Raw genomic sequence first — 18022 nt, forward strand, 5'->3', positions numbered from 1 at the left:
TGCAAGAGTCCTTACTCGAACCAGCAGCAGCGAGCACATCACACCCATCCTGCTCCGTCTTCACTGGCTCCCTGTGTCCTACAGAATCGAATATAAAATCCTACTAATAACCTACAAAGCTTTAAATAACCTCGCGCCAAACTACATCAGTGACCTCCTCCATCACTATGTGCCTGCCCGCCCGCTAAGGTCCTCTGATTCTGGTAATCGTGTTGTGCCCCTCACTAATCTACACTCTATGGGTGACAGGGCCTTCAGCTGTATAGCGCCCAGACTCTGGAATGACCTACCAAAATTAATCAGGTCAGCTGACTCCATGAATTCTTTTAAAAAACAACTCAAAACTCATCTGTTCAGGAAGGCTTTTAGCTCTACTTGACTTTATTACCTTTCTCTCAGTTTACTTCTCTGTCAAGATGCCAATGTAACCTGTATGTGTGTGCTAGACCATCAATTATGTTGTCTGTTTTTTTTTTCAGAATTTACTGTCTTAATCTTCTTTATTTATTATCTGGTTTGTACAATGCTATATACTGTATATTCTGCCGTTCTTTATTATATTCTGTAAGTGCCTTGAGCATGGGAAAGGCACTATATAAATAAAATGTATTATTATTATTATTAGTCATTAAAATAAATATTTACTTGGACTACTTTGCAGCTATTGAACTGACTTCTCCTGCAGCCTTCCTTTTTTTTTAGGGATAACTTCATTTTGCTCTTGTAGTGGTTAGTTCTCACAAAGAAATATTTAGCATTTTTTGCCAGTTGCCAGCATTTTTATTGTTTTGGTATTTCTTATGATCAAGGTACGAGAACGGGACCTGCCTTTGGTTATGCATACCCTGGCCGCGGAGTTTACACTACTGCGTGTTATCAATGGAGAGACAGTTGCAGCTAACAGCCTGGCAGTAACCAATGGATTCGTGAAGCCCAAGCTAGGTATAGAGATCATCATTACTTTTTTAGTTTTTTCCTATACTGTAAATTCATCATTCCAGGTTATTTATTAGAATAAATAAAATATTGAATTACTTTATTGTAATGGAGTGGTAAAACTCGCATACCATCTAAGCCTTTGGTGAAGATGCATCAGTCTGCATCAAGTTGTGCAGAAACAGGGCCAGAATTCCAGGAGGAACATGATCTATGAGCTAAGAAAAGATGTTGTATGGAAATTAAGATCAGGTTCTTAATTAGTATAATTTGGATGCATTCACTTTTAGCTGCCTTCAATACCCTGAACAATTTTTTATACAGTTACCTTGTGTGATATTGAGAGTAAGCAAATAAACAAATAGTACAGAATAAAATAAGGAGCTTTTTTACAGTTTGCTATGTATTTTTACTTCATCTAACTTGTCAGTGATTAGACTTCATCTTCAGTGAAGGCTTAGAAACCACTCACAGTTTGTCCCAATTATGAAGGTGTTATAGTAGCATTATTGGGATTAATATTTCTGAGGAATCACTGCATTTTTATATTTATTGTACTGAATACTTTCCACAACCTAATTGGGTACATTTTTTGGCACTGATCTGATAGAAACCAAATATAAAATAAATTAAGAAATACATATTGTACCAGATTAAATACTCCAGTATATTAAAAACAACATTTTTATTGTGTTCAATATTAATTTAGAAACGTAATGGCAATAAAAATAATTTATTCTTGAAGTTATATTAGGCATCATTTTTGGAATGTTTAAAGGTTATAAATTAAACCTTAAAACTTGTAGGGGTGTTCAATATTTCCATTGTAAACATTCTAATTATTTTATAAAATGCTAAGTGTAGTGATTTAAGGTGAATTTTATGGGAAGAAATTGGACATAATTTCACATTTAGATATTATAATTTGGTGTTCATCATACATCTGAATATATCAAAATCCGTTCACTTCTCACATTAGTTCAAGTCTGTTTTCTCTCTCTTTCCTATATTTAAGGTTCCAACAAACAACAGAAATAAATTTAAATATAAAGGTGACACGGGTGGCTTTCAGCCCTTGTCTTATCAAGTTTACTGGTGGCTGAATGTTGCTATGAAGTTCAAACCTGATGATATCTTTAGTAAATAAAAAACAAGTTGAGACTGGTTGTTTTAGGGACAGTTCATATATCAACCAACAGAGTATCTCAGAATGTTGGGTACTTTCTTGTTAGTAGTTGAAGACATCTCTGTGTGTTGTATTTATATATTTTTGTGTATCAGGTTCTATTTGACTACCACTATCTGTCTATAGTTCTGTTTTAAAGGGTTTTTATTTTTAACATCTGAAACGTTTAAGGTCTTCATATGACAGTGTACAGTTTAATGGAAAGCATGTGTTTTACTGCAAATGCAAATCCAAGGTCTTGGATACTGAAAGCTCCTTTTCTCAAATGGTTTCCAACATGACTTTTGTTGCTGGGTAACGTTAAATCTTGCAGTTACTCTATAACTTGGATTGGGTTCAGGTAATTGGGCAGAAATTAAAAATGAGCAAATGAACGCAACTGGGCACTCAATAGAAAAAAATGATCCTAAATACTCCCAAGAGCAGAAAAATACCATTTTGCTTTGCTATATGTATTATATTGCAAATACAAAATAAAAGGAACATGTATAAAAGTGCTTTCCTGTTAATGATAGATATGTATGTGTTTGTGTGTGTAATAGGTTATTTATTGTCATAAAATTGTGTATATTGGTAGAACAGGGGATAAAGAGAAAGGTACAAATATATTTCCATTGGTGATATTGCTGAGTATGTGCATGTTTGGAAATGAATCTGCAGCTGGGAAATGTGAGTTTTTTGGGTTTTTTTTGTAGCATACTTAATGCTTTTATGTTTGTTTACAGTTCAGAGGCCTATTATTCATCCACTGTCCAGTCCCAGCAATATGTTCTGTGTGACAAGCCTTGACCCCGAAACACTGCCCTCTGTTGCCACTTTGCTGATGGATGTTATGTTTTATTCTGGAGGGTAAGTGCTTTATTCTGCTTGGTTATTTTTTGAAGCTTCTTACTTTGTGAAAACAAACTTACCAAAAATTCTTCTTAATTGATTACAGTAAAATCTTTGGTACAGTATGTCTTTATGATAACATTTGTGCCCAGGTATTTAACATTTTTGTCATAGACTTTTCTAACATCCAAAGAACCAAAGGTGTTTTTGTCAATTAAATAGTCTTTACTTGTCATTTTAGGATTGTATCTTGTAGTACTTGTATAAATTAATACTTTCTGACAGTTTTGTACTTATCCAGAAGAGCTGCCTGGTGTTTACAACATGCACAACTAGTTTGTCGTAGTCTTTTGAACTGAGTAATCACTATGTCCTGTACCAAAAGAAACAATGAACTTTCTTCAGACAGTGAATTATAGACTATGGTCAAGGTTTAGATGTATAGCATAGTTGATTGATTTTAAGAATTTTATCCCACTAGTTGTGTCATAATAACTTAGAATTTATATATAGTTTATTAAAATATTGGCAAAAGTATAAATTGGTAATTCAACAGCCACCTGTGTTTTTATCACCAGTTGTCAATAATCTAATAAAGTTAAGACGTAGCGTTTTTTTTTCTTTATTTCTATTTGATTCTGTGCAATAATTAGCACAGGGTAAAGAATTTTAAAAAGTGTTGACAATTGCCACATTCTTCATCATCTTGATCACACAAAACCTGTCCCCACAGATTCCCTGACATACTTACCTGTGGGTGTACCTTTTGTATACAAGATGGGAAAACTAGCAGTGGCCATAGGGTGAACCAAAATGAAAATTCTTAGCTGAAGCTGAATCCCAGGAAACACTGGGCCAAATACTGAATGTCAAATATATTTTATCAGTTTTTTTAGCCTTTTAATTTATGCTTTCTAGTTAAATTGAATTATAAGTTGAAGAAAAATACTCTTCAAAGAGAACATTTTTTAAAAACTGAATTGAAAACCAATAACTTATACATAATAATATAAAACAGTCATAAAATGTGAGTGGAGTTAGCATTTCAGGGTGCTTTATCTATTCCTTGAGTAGCAACTCATATGGATTCATTTTGATTATTAAGCCCAGCTTGTTTAAATAGCATTACTCTGTGTCACAATTTAGTTTTCCCCCCTTCTCCCTTCCATGTCTATTTGCTTTTCCTTCAGTTAAAACATTGTGTTTTAACTTGATAGGTCACTACTGCTTGTTTCTCTTCTAAAAGTGACAGCCTTGCCCTACAGTTCAATTTATTGTGACATATTGCTTATTCCTCCTAGAACATGTGATATTGTTTCAAAGCATCATCCATAACCAGTGTCGATCAATAATGCAGTGTCATACATTTGGTCAAAAAAATTCTGCATGTTTACTCACTAGACCGAATGCTGAACACACCATTTTTGACCAAGTATTTTTAGTGATGGAAAGTTCGGTACATACCTATTTTTTTCTTTGCTATTATTTAGTGTTGGTGCTGCTGTTACATTGTGCATGTGCACTAAAGACACAGACATTATGCAGTGACATACTAAAAATGTTTTCAAACAAATGCATTGTTTGAAATATTTTTTAAAAGGTCTCTTATTGGGTGTGTGAGTGAATTACAGGAAGGAAGTGTTTCTGTTCGAAGCAGATAGTATTGATTATAAGAATTTTTTATCCTTTGTTATATTTTTTACTATAGAATATGGGAATTCCTCAGCATCTTATGCTGGATCCAGAATTTTTCAATGAAGACCACATTTTGGAGGCCTTTTTCATTCTGAATGTTTTGAGACATGTCTATGGAACACTTATTTTATTCCTAATTAATCGTAGAATCGCAAAATATTTTAAACCATGCTTTCATATATTGGAAAAAAATTGTTTTGCATAGTTCAGCCATTACACACTGGTATGGAAAGGAAATGATGGTACTTGAGCAGTAGCACTGACTAGTGAAGTTGCTGCTGTCCTTATGTCCAAAGAATCCTTTTGTATGCAACATTAGTAAGGAGTAGCTTTTTAATATGTGGTCTCAGGAGCATTTTGTATTTACTGGAATGACCGCAGACTACTCATGCATGTGGAGTGCTGTCCAAAGGTGTCTGGACACATCCAAAACTTTATAAATTACTTACTTATCCATCATTTTTACTGAAATATACTCATGCTTTGCTTTTTTCTATATTAGAGATTGAATATTCATACAGATATCAAAAAATTTCTTACTGATAGGAAAAACAAAATTAGACTGCATCACTGCTTAACTGAACAAAGGGTATTTCAAGATTGATGGAAGATTCATTGTATAAACTGTTGAAATGAGAAATAGGCTGCATAAATTGTACCATATGGAAAAAAAAACAATCACAATTTGATTTTTCGTCTCCTTAGTGTAATTTTTATAATAAAGCCATAGAGATAGGATTTCTTATAAACAACTTATTTCTGCTTGATTAAAAATATGATACTTATTGCTTGTACAGTTACAAAACCAGTAATCCACATCCTAAATATTTTTTGCAGAATGAAAGAATCAGCAGTGGCAGAAGATTCTGGTCATATTCGTTTTTTCTCCTTTTCTTTGATAGAGGGCTACATTTCCTTGGTCATGGATGTGCAGACTCAACAGAGGTGAGATAGGCCTTATAGTTGAGGAGGGAGTGTTAAGAGACAGAGAGAGAGAGAGAGGAGGACTAACTGTGAGGAGGGGAGACATGTTGCTTTCCTGTCACAGTTTCTGTTGGTACATCATTTTTAAGTTTTCTTCCAAAAATGATAAAATTGTCTTATTATTTGGACCACTGAAAATTTTAAAATGTTTTCATAGAACTTCTTTATCTGTCTTTTAAGTCTTAGTTCACTCTAAACTTGACTTGAAACTAGACTGGCAACTCTAGATTGAAGAGGCAGTATGCAGAACAGTACTGTACTAGGTCTATTGTAACTTTCTTATTCCACCATCTGATGTTTAAAATATTTTGTTAGATTCCCCAACAACGTTCTCTTCACAAGCGCTTCAGGAGAACTTTGGAAAATGGTGCGAATTGGAGGGCAGCCACTTGGATTCGGTACGCTACATGTTAGAATTCCTTTGGTGTTAAAATTATTTAACATTTTATATGGTGTTTCTTGGTTGCAGTAAATGATAGTTTTACCTATTAGAAGGTAAATGTCTGCATAGGAATAAAATGTCCCAGCAACAGGTTGTATGGGTTTACTTGCAAAGAGAAAATTGTCAGTTCACCATTTGTAACTGTCCTGAGCCTAATGTCATCTGTCAGTTTCATAAGTTAAAATATATGTTTACATATTTCTCCACTTTTTGGTTATTTCACATAACGCTACCTCCCCACCCCCAGATGAGTGTGGAATAGTGGCCCAGATCTCTGAACCTCTTGCTGCTGCTGACATTCCTGCTTATTATATCAGCACTTTCAAGTTTGACCATGCACTGGTAAGTTTTTCTTTTCTTTGAATATATTTATTTTTTTAGCAGTAATGATCAGTGAATTTATTGAATAATTTGAATAGGGTATGCTGTAAAATGACCTGATGGAGCGTCAAAGTGACCTTTTCAATGTGGATCAATAAAATTAATTTAAAAAGAGCAAAATCACTTTCTTAAATATTTGGAACCTTAAAGAAGTAGTTTAAATTCTTATTTGCTCTTTTCAAATCATGATTGGGCATTAAATAAATATAAGCACTAAAATACATGGAAAATGTAACCTGCATAATTAATTTTCTTTACCAGTTAAACAACAACAGAAATCATATTTTAGACAATATCGTTTTAAAATAACATATCTCCTTATTTTTAAAGATTTTGATAATGTGGTTTGTTTAAAAAATACCTTTTGTAAAAAAATGTGTTGTTATCAGTAGATGGTTGTGTTGTCTTTATAGTATTGTGTGTTGTTAAGCTGTGTAAATACAGTATGTTGTAATTGTTTTCATTCACAGGAACTTTTTTTACATAATATAACATACCTGAAGTTTTTTTTTTAGATTTTTGACATAGTCATGCTGTGCCTGAGCAGGGTTCAGACTAGTAATTGCTTGTTAAATATGCAAGTTTGGAAAAATGTTAACAATTACCAAATTATGTACATGTCTTGCAGTATTCCTTCTTATAACAAAAAGTTCATGCCTTGATACTTTATGCAATGAGACATGACTGCTAACATTATTTTGTCTTAACACTGTGTATATTTGTGTCAAGAAAGGCATTTTTTATTCCTTCAAAAACTGTGTCACTTCACAGTAATGTGTTAAAATGAGCTTTGACAGTAAATCTCTCTATTATAAAAAAAAAAAAAAGAATCCTGCAGAGAAACAGTAGGGCGTCGAGATGTGATCTTCACGTGAAGATCACGGAAGACACTTAAAAGACCCGCAAGAAAGAGACTGGTCATGGAGCGTCTCGCAGGGACCTTAAACATGAGACTTTGTGCCAAGAGATTGACCCAGGACTGTCTCGCGATGACATAGAACATGAGATTCTTGCAAGACACGCCCTACTTACAACCAAATAAGAGCAAGGGGCGGGCAACACACTCAGTCGTGTTTTGGCTTTGAGCCCACACAGATCCAGCGCATATAAATCGTATAAGGACAATACGTTATAGATGAAACGTAGATGACTAAGCGAAGAAGAAAGCAGCGTAGAGAATAGAGACTCAAAAGCGTTGGAGAGACAAAAAAGAAGAAGAATAATCTAGGTGCAAATTCAGAAAATAAGAAAAGTAATTATCAGCTTGGAACAAGTGGAATTGAAAAAAAAGCATGTCCAATCCGGATGTTGGCGCTATACACATGCAGAGCAGGTTAGAGATTATGAAAGCAATGGAACTTGAAAGGCTCAAAAAAAAAAACGTTGGCGTGATACACATGTGGAGAAAGTTAAAGAATATGAAAGTAGGAAAATTAGAAAGTATAAAAAAAAAAAAAGAAAGTAAAGATCGCAGTAGCACAAACAAACGGAAATTATTACTCAAAAAGGGAAAATAATCACCATGGACCAGGTATCATTGAAACAAAAGCAGGAAAAAGCGAGGTCAGAAATAAAAGAGTAGAAAACAAAGTAAAACGTCATAAAGAGGTTAAAAAACAAGGGGGCCAAACACATGCAGAGCAGGTTAGAGATAATGAAAACTGGAATTCAAAAGCCTCAAAAAAAACGTAGGTGCGAAACACATGCAGAGCAAGATACAGAATATGAAAGCAGAAAAAAATGACTGTCAAAACAAAGAAAGTAAACATTGCATTAGCGCAAAGAAAGAGAAATTATTACTCGGAGAAATAACGAAAGGGCGAATAGCGATCGAATATATGGACATAGGTGATATGTCAGAAGTATGTAAATATTGTAAGGCTTTGAAGTTTAAGTCAAGAGAATTTCAAACACGGAGTTTACCTCACATGCATTTATTGGTTACTTTGCAAAAAAAAAAGATTAACTGCTGATGATGTAGATCGTTTTGTCTGTGCTGAAATTCTAAACAGAGAAACCTGTTCTGAATTATGCTACAAAGTCATTAAACACATGTCTCACTGACCTCATTAAAAAGATTGAGCACATTGGGACTTGAAAGATTCCAAATATTGTTTTTTTTTACAGAAGTTCAGAAATAAAAGTGAAACTAATGAAATAGCAACAATTCAAAGAAAAAAAATCTTAAAAGTGTGTATCCGGAAAAACAAAAACGGGGGTTGGCAAGCAAAGCGAGCAGGGGGCAAAGCCCCCTAGTATTACTTAACATTTGAAGTAAAGGATTCATCTTTGTAGAAAGACATTTTTGTTTGCAAAGATAAAATTATTTTATCTTTTCAGAAGAGATTTGTGCAACATGATGCATCTACACTGTGCTTAAACCAGTTTTATGTCTGTGATTTTTGTGGTGTGATATTTCTCCTTTAGTTTTTTTTTTTTTTTTTTTAATGACCTTCAAAAGTATAATATCAGGTACAATATCAGAAACAACCTTCGTGTTGATGGACCCTTAGTTCCAATCTTCTGGTAGTAGCATACAGTGTCGGTGCTTTTGTCCTTAATTTCTTTCTTGGTTTTTTGTGATCTTTGCAAAGAAAATTCTGTCTAAAATGATGTTTTTTAAAACATAAAATCTAAAAGTTATCTCACTATATTAAAAGTATGTTTATAGTTTTCAATGCCTTTATAAAAGCCTTTATAGCGCAGACCACAATTTGACTGTCTGTTTCAGTTCCTATCATTGCTATTTTTTTTTTTATTTCATGTTATACACAAAAGATAAAGTTTTTGTTTTTGTGCCCTCCTTTTTGTGATTATGTTTTTGATTGGCAGGAACAAGTTATTATTGTCAGGGCAGAGTAAGGTCCTAGTTGCTAGCATGCATTTCTCCTCTGATCTAAATGTAAAATTCCACACATTATGCTTAATTTGTCTCATATTATTTAGCAAACTCATGCCATGCATTCTGTAGCTACCTTGATGTGCATTCTAAGTTAAAATACCCTCATAATGTTGTATATTGGGTTTTCTCATCATCATATGGATATTAAAGCATAAAGGTGTTGTGTTCTTGTACTGTGAATCTCTCTTTCTTGCACTCTTTTTCTCGTTTATTAAACTTTACTGAGTTCTGTTACATAGACACGGATATTTTGACTTAGGAACTGCATTCTAGCTCCAGTTTTAGTCCTCGAAGGCTGCAGTAGTTGTAGGGTTTTGCATCAACTAATAATCCACATTAGAACCCAGTTGCTGCTGTTAACAAGTTATTTAATTCAATGTTTCATTAGCTTGTCAGTCCCACCTGGTCAGACTTTCCTGATATTGCAGATTACTTTTTGGATGACTGATTACAGGTCCTGTGTAAGTATCTTCTCTAACAGTTACAAATTGGAGTGCATTAAAGAAATCAAGAAGGCTCCTTATCTTGTTTTAGTTAATCAAAGTATACATTTTATGTAGGAAATAACAGAATTTATGTTCTGGACCTTGAACTTTATTATTTTATAATTTAGAGATTTTTAGATGGGAGGATTTCAGGATCTGAAGGCCTCTCCTTATACGAGGAGGGACCCAAAAATAACCGGAAATAAATAAATAAACTAACAACAACAAAATTCCGGTTATTTTTGGGTCCCCCCTCGTATACAGACTCCAAAGCTTCCTTAAATACAGTGGGAGGGGTCTAATATAAAAGCTACTTCCTCAAGGAGTTTGGGGAAGCCCTGGGCTTCTGAAAAGGAAGATTTTTTTTAATTTAATAATTTTGAATAAAATTGAAAAACCTTTAACATTAATATAATAGTTAAGGAGCCCGAATTTGGTTTTGACTGAAATAGAAGTAATTGAAATGAGTCACCTCTTGTAAGTGGCATCTTGCTTGGTTTAGTGTTAATCATATTAGAATTGCACCTGTGTGCAGTGGATCTCAAACTCTGGTATTTTGAGGAGGAAAAAAATTGTTTTGGTGAGAGTAGTTAATAATTAATTCCCTGGCTCCACTATGCCATTGCTATTTTTTCTGACTGGTTGCAAAACCTTTTGCAAAGTTGTATATTGCACTCTTGAGCCACCCTGTCCGTGTTTGTTTGATTAAATATTTTGTAGCAAAATCAATAATCAATGTAGAATCCATTAAACATTTTACAGTAATTTGTAATTGTTTTTCTAAAATGTTGACATTTTGCAGCAGGAAGCTACTAAATCCCTAGAGTATGGGACACAATGAAAGTAACTGAAAGTAAAACTGATAACAAAAGCCAAGATTAGTAAGCAAAGCATTTGTAATTGCTGAGACAAGCAACTGGGAAATGAAAATTAATTTTAGTCTGGATTAAGAATTTGTGGGGAGGGGTGTTGGGCTTATCAAATAAGAGTTGACCAGATGCATGTCTAAGGATAATTTGCAGAGTGAGTGAGTGGACTGTTCAGTATGATGGTGGAGAGAATGGGAATTTAATCTAATAATCATTATATGAAATGGGAGTTAGTTACAAGGGCAGTGTGAAACTGAAAAAAGAGAATTATGAAAAAAGCAACACCCAGCTATGTGGATACAGACCCCCTTTTCTGGACAGTATAACAACCAAGTATAAGTTTAGAACCAGTCAGTAAACTACCATACACCCACTCACCCACCAGTTTACCGCACATAAATAATACACAGGAATACCTTACTGTCAGTACCACACAATAATGCATAGGTGCTTGCATTACAAAGCTTATGAAAAAACTTGTAATCCTGGCCCAATTTAAATTCCTTTGCACCTCTCCATAAGCGTCTTTTGTTTTTTAAATGTGTCATATTTTTGCTTCAATGTAAATGGAGAACAGATGTAAATGATTTTAAATGTGATATTTTTTGCTTCAATGTAATCAATCTGTCAGCATGATCTAATAGCAAAATACATGAAGACTGTAGGTTCAGTCCTTTACTGTAGTGCTCCATTGAATAGATTTGCAGACCTCATGTTATGTTAGTATCAAACAGTGAAGATATTTGTATCAGAGTTAACTGCTTGTTTAAAAGTGATTATGTACTGTTTGTTGTTCAAAAATATGCTTGGTTACGGAGATTATAACACAATAACAAAATTAGCATATCAAAGAGCTCTTAAGGGCAAGAATAACTTGAAACCATTTTTTTCCTTAAATATTAAAAATATAAATGTTAATTACTGAAGTGAACTGGAATATGACTTTGCTAGTTTAAATAGAATTTCCTATGTTTCTGTTTCATCCAACAGGTCCCTGAAGAAAACATCCAAAGTGTAATCAGCGCCTTGCAGACCAGCAGTGATCAACGGAAGTAAAGAGAAGTGGTGGCAATTTAGGAGGGAAGGGTAGCCTTCTGCTATACAGCTCTTTATCTATAAAAGACTGAACACTCTTAAAAGTGCCAAGAGGCTATGTGAACGAAGAAGGAAAAAAAGGCCAAAACAGACAAAAAGGCCTTATCTACCCAGCTCTGCACTCCCTTCCAAACTGTGCTAGTCTGCCACACTTGTCTGAGCCCAAAGCTAATATTACTGTAATGTTGCTCAATTCCCTCCATATCGCCTTTGTTTTTGTAATAAGATGACCTTCCGTACCAACTTGCCTGTTTTGAAGAGCATGGAAAGATGGGCTGAGAGGGAGATTTGGAATGGAGGGAAAAAGCGCCTATTCTTTGTGTTTTGGTCTTATTTCTCCTCTCTACTCGGTGTTTTCTACTTCTTGGTATTTCCAAAGGGGAGATCAGCCAAAGGAAACTGCTCAGGCCCTGGTCTGCACTTTATATCTGAGGCTTTGTTGCTGGATTACTGAATACACAGACTTGACCAGCTGTCCCCAGAGAAAACCAGACAGTGTTGAATTATTTTAGTTTGGGGAGGGCTTAGATGTGGTTGAATTAAGAGATTGATATTTTTAGAGTAAATCTAAAATACTCATAGATTTTTTTAATGAAGCCATATGCTAGGATAACAGAGATTTGAATAAATAACTTGTTAGGCTCGGGCTCCTTGACATGTGAAAACTTGTGTACTTAAAGCTAACATGCAACTCTGGTGGTAAATTGAAGGTTATTTTCAAAACTGGAAATAGAACACAAAAAGAAGGAAAAAAAACAACTAAGTGCTGGTACTGAATATTGTTATTTGCAAATAAGACTCAACATATCAGTTCTCAGAGTTGAGTACGGTGCTGGTGTTTAGTCTAACAAAGCATGATTTACAAAAGAATCGGGGTGTCAGTCTGACTAATACTCAAGCCGTTTTCTAATGTGATTCAACACAAGTTGACAACCTTGTAGCCATGTACTGTGTGCTTTACTTTTCTGCATATTCTGCTTGTGCCATTGCTTCTCATCAGATTGCTTTAAGAATGAGGTTGTCAAGCAGAACAGAGACCAACAATAGCTTAATTCTCACCTGATTTGGACAGTTTATACTATAAATTGGTGTTTTAATAAGCAATCAAAGCTTCCCTATCACAGTGTGCATCTTGTAGAAGAGAGAAATATTGTTCAGGACAGGATTCTTTACAAAATGACAGGAGGAGTTAAAATACAGTGTACCTCCTCGGATAAACATAAAAGCAAAAATTATAGATAATGCAGAGAAGATGCATTTACCTATCAGCCAACTTGAAAACATCATATAGTCCATTAAAATGGAAGAAATTCTGCACTTTTTAAATGGTGTCCAATGTTCTGATGTTTAGTAGTTTATTGTCCTGCACTGATGGGGACAGAATGTAATTTATTATGGGGCTGCACTAGCACACATTATGATCAAAAATGTCTTTGTGGATAGTATTGTCCGTTTTAGGTGCCAAAACAAGATCGTCAATAACAGCTGCTAGTTTTGTTCCAGTTTTCTAATTAGATTCCAGATCTATCCTTTAATTCTTGAATTAGGTTTCTATAGCATCCTAACTGGTTTGGAAAAATGTTCATTTACATCTTCTGTTTTTTTTTTTTTTTTTACACACATTATTTAACATTTTACCTTTTACACTGCCAGTTCCTTGTATGTTTAGAATATATTTGAATCCTTCTAAAAATTATACATTAAGTACATAAAATTGGTACCCTTTTTATTAGCTACATTGGATAAGTAAGTTCTTTACAGAATGGCTTGCTTCCCTTTAAAGTGCCTGACAATGTCTTATATTTTATAAATCTGCTCCAAAATATTGACATAACAAGTAATGCACATATTACTTTAAGAGGCAAATAAAAGAAATGGGCATAGGGGACAGTATTTTAAGTTGTCCATGTTGCTTTAACAGTAATACAACTAAAGAAAGCTAATTCATGAGTTTCATATACACAATATGTTGTAGTCTACTCACAGTAGCAAGAATGAAATGTGACCCTTATATAAAATATTAATTAGATTAAATTAAATATCTACAGAAACTGAGCAGTTTTGAGAGTGAGAGTCAACACTTTCAGACCCCAAAAACAAGCTTTCATGCAGTTTAAAATTTCTAAATGTGAAGGAAACTTTTTTTCCTTTTGACAGTAGCATATAGCTTTAACTATTAAGTGGTCTTTGGCCACAAGCCTCTTCTACATCATCCAACCTAATATTCATTTTTCCCCATTTGAAAAGGGGTTTCATTTTTTGTTAAAAGTTAATAAGTCTATATACAGGGATCATATCAGTGATAAATAATTTGGTAATTCATTCTCATTTTTTTAACATTTGAAAGTTTTGTAATGCACACACATCATTCACTGAAAAAAGAATTCAAATATAAATTAATAACACCAGTTCTTTGTATAAAAAGCCATGGTAGCAATAATGAGCTTTTCAGGATATCTTAGAAGAGCTAGCACAAACATGCCTTTGCACTTCATACAGACTGTGAACAGAAACAGGATACTTTAACTAGGAATTCTGAAAAACAAAATAATCTCTTGTAAAAATAACCATCTCAATAAAAAAAACAGAGCAGCCTTTTAATATTTATATTTTAAAACTTATATTTGAACACAAAAACAACAGGTAATCCTGTTTGTGAGATCTCTGTAACAAAGCAATTAATGCTTTTTGAGATGCTAATGGAAATAAAATGTGAAAGAGTTTATTGTTTCAAAAAAATAAGGTACGGTGTTTACTTCCACTGCTATTTGCTTTTTTAAAGTTTTATTTTAAAACAGGGACATATTCAGACATATTCAAAATGTGAATATTAAATCTACATTGCTGACTGTTGGCACATAGAAGTTAGCTGAAATGTTAAGTTTTAATAATTCCATAAATGATAAACATAAGAGAATCTTAAGTGTCAATTGACTTCTAAAAAGTCTTTCTGTTCTTATTCACATTTAGGTATTGACTAGAAATTTTGTATGTTACATTGAACGTTCCATTAATTAAAAGCTGATGGTTGTCTGCTATGCACAGCTATAGTCTGGAATGAGGTGTGTGTGGTCAGGTCTGTGCTAACTTGAGTGCAATAAAGCGGTCATCGGATTTGCAGAACACATTCTAAAAGAATATGCTCAGCATAGCGGGTGGCAAGCTGAACCAACAGTGGGCAAAGGATGGTTTCAACCAAACATTATACGTGTTACATTTAAAATATCATATGACAATATGATTTTAACATTCATTTAATGTCTGGTTTACACTTGAAAGTTTAATTTTTTGTTTTATAAAAATTAACTCAAAATATTTTAAAATGCAGTATGAATCCTCCAGACTCTCTTCATGTAGAGGCAATAACAAACTCAACAAACTAAGTGTTAGACATGAATAAAAATAAATGCAGTAGTGTGCCAAAAGCATCTTTCATGATGTAAATTTATATAATGAGTACATGAAGTTAAAGAAATTCAAATTGCAGAGTATTAATTTTTAATTAGTCTATATAGAATTACAGTTTTAAAGAGTATAAATATTAAACATCAGATGCAAAAGTTTAAACACACCATCTTTATCATATTTCATGGTATGTTTGTATCTTTGATTAATTTTTATTCATTCCAGATCAAAAGCCCTTCTTTTCACCTGTTGTCTTCTAAAATACAGAACCTGCATTGTGTTTCCACTTACAGTGTCCTTTATGCCCAGATTGTGCCAAGCTGGTGCACAGTACCATTGTGATGGAGACCTGTGGGCAGATTATTTAGGGTGGTTTCCTGATGATCATTTTCTGGTTACGTCAATTTGTCACGTCTACCTTGATGCGTCTCGTGGCGTTTTCAAGTAACATGGGTGTTATCCTGCAGTGCATGGGAGTGAGGGCCTCTCTTTTGACAAATGACATTTTTACTAGGCCACACTGAGCTTGGGTAATTGAATTGTAGTCACTTTAAGGTGGGTCCTGGTAGAAGTAACATTAATACCCTTTGCCCAGAATGCCCACGGGGAAATTAATTAGCTAATGTTAAGACTTAAAGAATCCAAGAAAAGTAACAATTCAAACAGTTGATTAAAATGTTGTCAGTTAATGACAGTAAAGCATGAATGTTCTGTTTTACTCTTATTTTATTAAACAGGCAAAGGAAAAACTACAGATTTTGAGTGATGAAAGGGAATCGGTGGAATCAAACATATCAAGAAAGGCTGCTTGACCAAGTCTGTCATCTGATAAAATGTACTGATGTAGACCGTGGGAACAGCAGTGATGGCCTCCTATCCTAGGTGTGCTCTTCTTTGCATTAGGTACTAAGGCATCCTGTAGTGGTGATAAATTTTCAAATACTCTCCCTAGTTTAGAGGAGTGTTCTTAACAGTATTCTAGATCAGTCTTTTTATCTTTATTTTCCCACAATGCTAGAGAATTATTTATGTATTGTACACAAGTCCAAATTGAATGTGTTGCCTTTTACAATAAGCTGTGTTTTGGTTTAAGTTCGAATTAGAAGCCCCAGAGATAAGGTTTTATAACTCTGAAAGTTAATGCATATATGCTGCACTTTAGATAAATGCAAAAATATAAGGAAGGTAAAACACTACTAACTGACCCACTGGATACAAGTCACCATTACAGTTAACATTTCCAAGACAGAACATGTGAGTGAGAAATAAAAGAAACCTTTACCCGCTTGTCCAGGTATCTGTGGGTATGTATGTATTGGTTTCTCAAGGAAAAATGCTGGTGTGCTTTGATTTCTCTGATTTGCTTATTTTACCTTTTGGTGACAAATACAAAGAAAATAAAAACTGTATGAGTATAAACTAAAAGTATCTTGTTACTGCTTTTCTGGGGGTTATGCAGGTTCTGTTAACCATATAGCATGAGAAGGATGCATATCCAGTGACCCTAACTACAACAAAGCATATGAGGAAAATGGATGCTTCATTGTGATCTCATTACAGTTTTTACAAAAGAGGCAGTGGTCTACACGAGAGGTGCTGTCAGTCAGTGGAGCCTGCAGCAACTGAGATCTTGCATTTCAAGAGGTAAACAAATAAGAAACAAGTGAAGGGTTCTAGCATGTCATGAAAAGTGACCACATAAATTTACTTGGAGCACAAGAAGTGACTGGAGTGGTGGTTCAGTAGTGTAGTAGAGTTCAAATTCTTGGTTACTGTTGGTGTGCCATCTGCACGTTCTCTCCATATCTGTGTGGGTCTTCCTCCAGGTCCAAATGACACTTGAAATGGCAATTGTAATGTGGCCTGGTATGGGTGAGTGTGGGCATGTGCATGATTATTGTGTTCTATTCAGTTTTGCAGGGAAGTTCCAATTCCCCATGTCTGCTGTTTGGAATATGTGGGTCCCGTAAATAATCAGTATGTACAGACCCTATAAAAAGGTACTGACTTCTTGGAAAGTGTTCAAATTTTATTGTGTTATAACATTGAGTAACACTGGATTTAATTGGGCTTTAATGTCAACGTGAAAACATCTCTGCAAAGTGATCCAAATTAATGACAAATCTAAAACAAAATAATTGATTGCACAAATGTTCAAGTCAGTATCTACAGTAGCAGAGTTACCTTTGGCAGCCATGACAACCTTGATGCCTGTGGACACTCTCTGTTAGCACTGTACATCTGGACACTACACGTTTTCTACCTTCTTCTTTGCAAAACTACTAAAGCTCTATCAAGTTGCATAGTGATTGTGAGTGAACAGCCTGTTTCAAGTCCAGCCACAAATTCTCAGTGGGATTGAGGTCTGGACTCTGACTTCACCACTTCAGGATACTAAGATTGTTATCCTTGTGTAGCTTAGACATTATTCTTGTTGTCATTCTCGCCCAACTTTAGTTATAGTCTTAGTCCAGGGGTGTCAAACTCTGATCCTGTAGGGCTGCAGGTTTTCATTCTAACCATTTTCTTCATTAGTGACCCATTTTTGGCTGCTTATATAACTTGACTACGGCTCCTTGTTTCTTTTTCCTTAATTAGCAGCCAAACAATGAGACCCAAAACAAGCCGCCACATGACCAGCTCACCTGTGCCCATCACACAATATCTGAAAATAAAGAAAGGTGGAGGTCTCGGTAAGGTTATCTCCAAGGTCACGAAAACATTTTGGCGGTGTTTTTAGAAAAAAATGAAAATCAACAGTTTTGGAAATGTCTGCTGTAGCTGAATGAGAGCAGCAACAAGCTGAGGAAT

At 34.4% G+C, this 18022-nt stretch overlaps 3 protein-coding genes across 6 annotated transcripts in view; 2 read left to right on the forward strand and 1 right to left on the reverse strand.

The window, feature by feature from the left end:
• The window catches only part of castor2 (cytosolic arginine sensor for mTORC1 subunit 2), a 186724-nt gene extending 172015 nt beyond the window's left edge, over positions 1-14709 (forward strand). The window contains exons 4-9 of one of the 2 annotated variants that reach the window (XM_051930957.1): positions 810-942; positions 2848-2971; positions 5486-5593; positions 5948-6030; positions 6322-6416; positions 11702-12452. In XM_051930957.1, the coding sequence (XP_051786917.1) occupies positions 810-942; positions 2848-2971; positions 5486-5593; positions 5948-6030; positions 6322-6416; positions 11702-11767 (609 nt within the window). In that variant the 3' untranslated portion in view covers positions 11768-12452. Of the gene's footprint in view, positions 1-809; positions 943-2847; positions 2972-5485; positions 5594-5947; positions 6031-6321; positions 6417-11701; positions 12453-14588 lie in introns of those variants that run through there. The other variant, XR_007935657.1, reaches the window with a different exon arrangement.
• The window catches only part of rcc1l (RCC1 like), a 122160-nt gene that overhangs the window by 87111 nt on the left and 17027 nt on the right, over positions 1-18022 (reverse strand). The window lies entirely within an intron of this gene.
• The window catches only part of styxl1 (serine/threonine/tyrosine interacting-like 1), a 119169-nt gene that overhangs the window by 47730 nt on the left and 53417 nt on the right, over positions 1-18022 (forward strand). The window lies entirely within an intron of this gene.

This window comes from Erpetoichthys calabaricus, chromosome 8 (genome assembly GCF_900747795.2).
Source record: "Erpetoichthys calabaricus chromosome 8, fErpCal1.3, whole genome shotgun sequence".
Classification (NCBI taxonomy): Eukaryota; Metazoa; Chordata; class Cladistia; order Polypteriformes; family Polypteridae; genus Erpetoichthys; species Erpetoichthys calabaricus.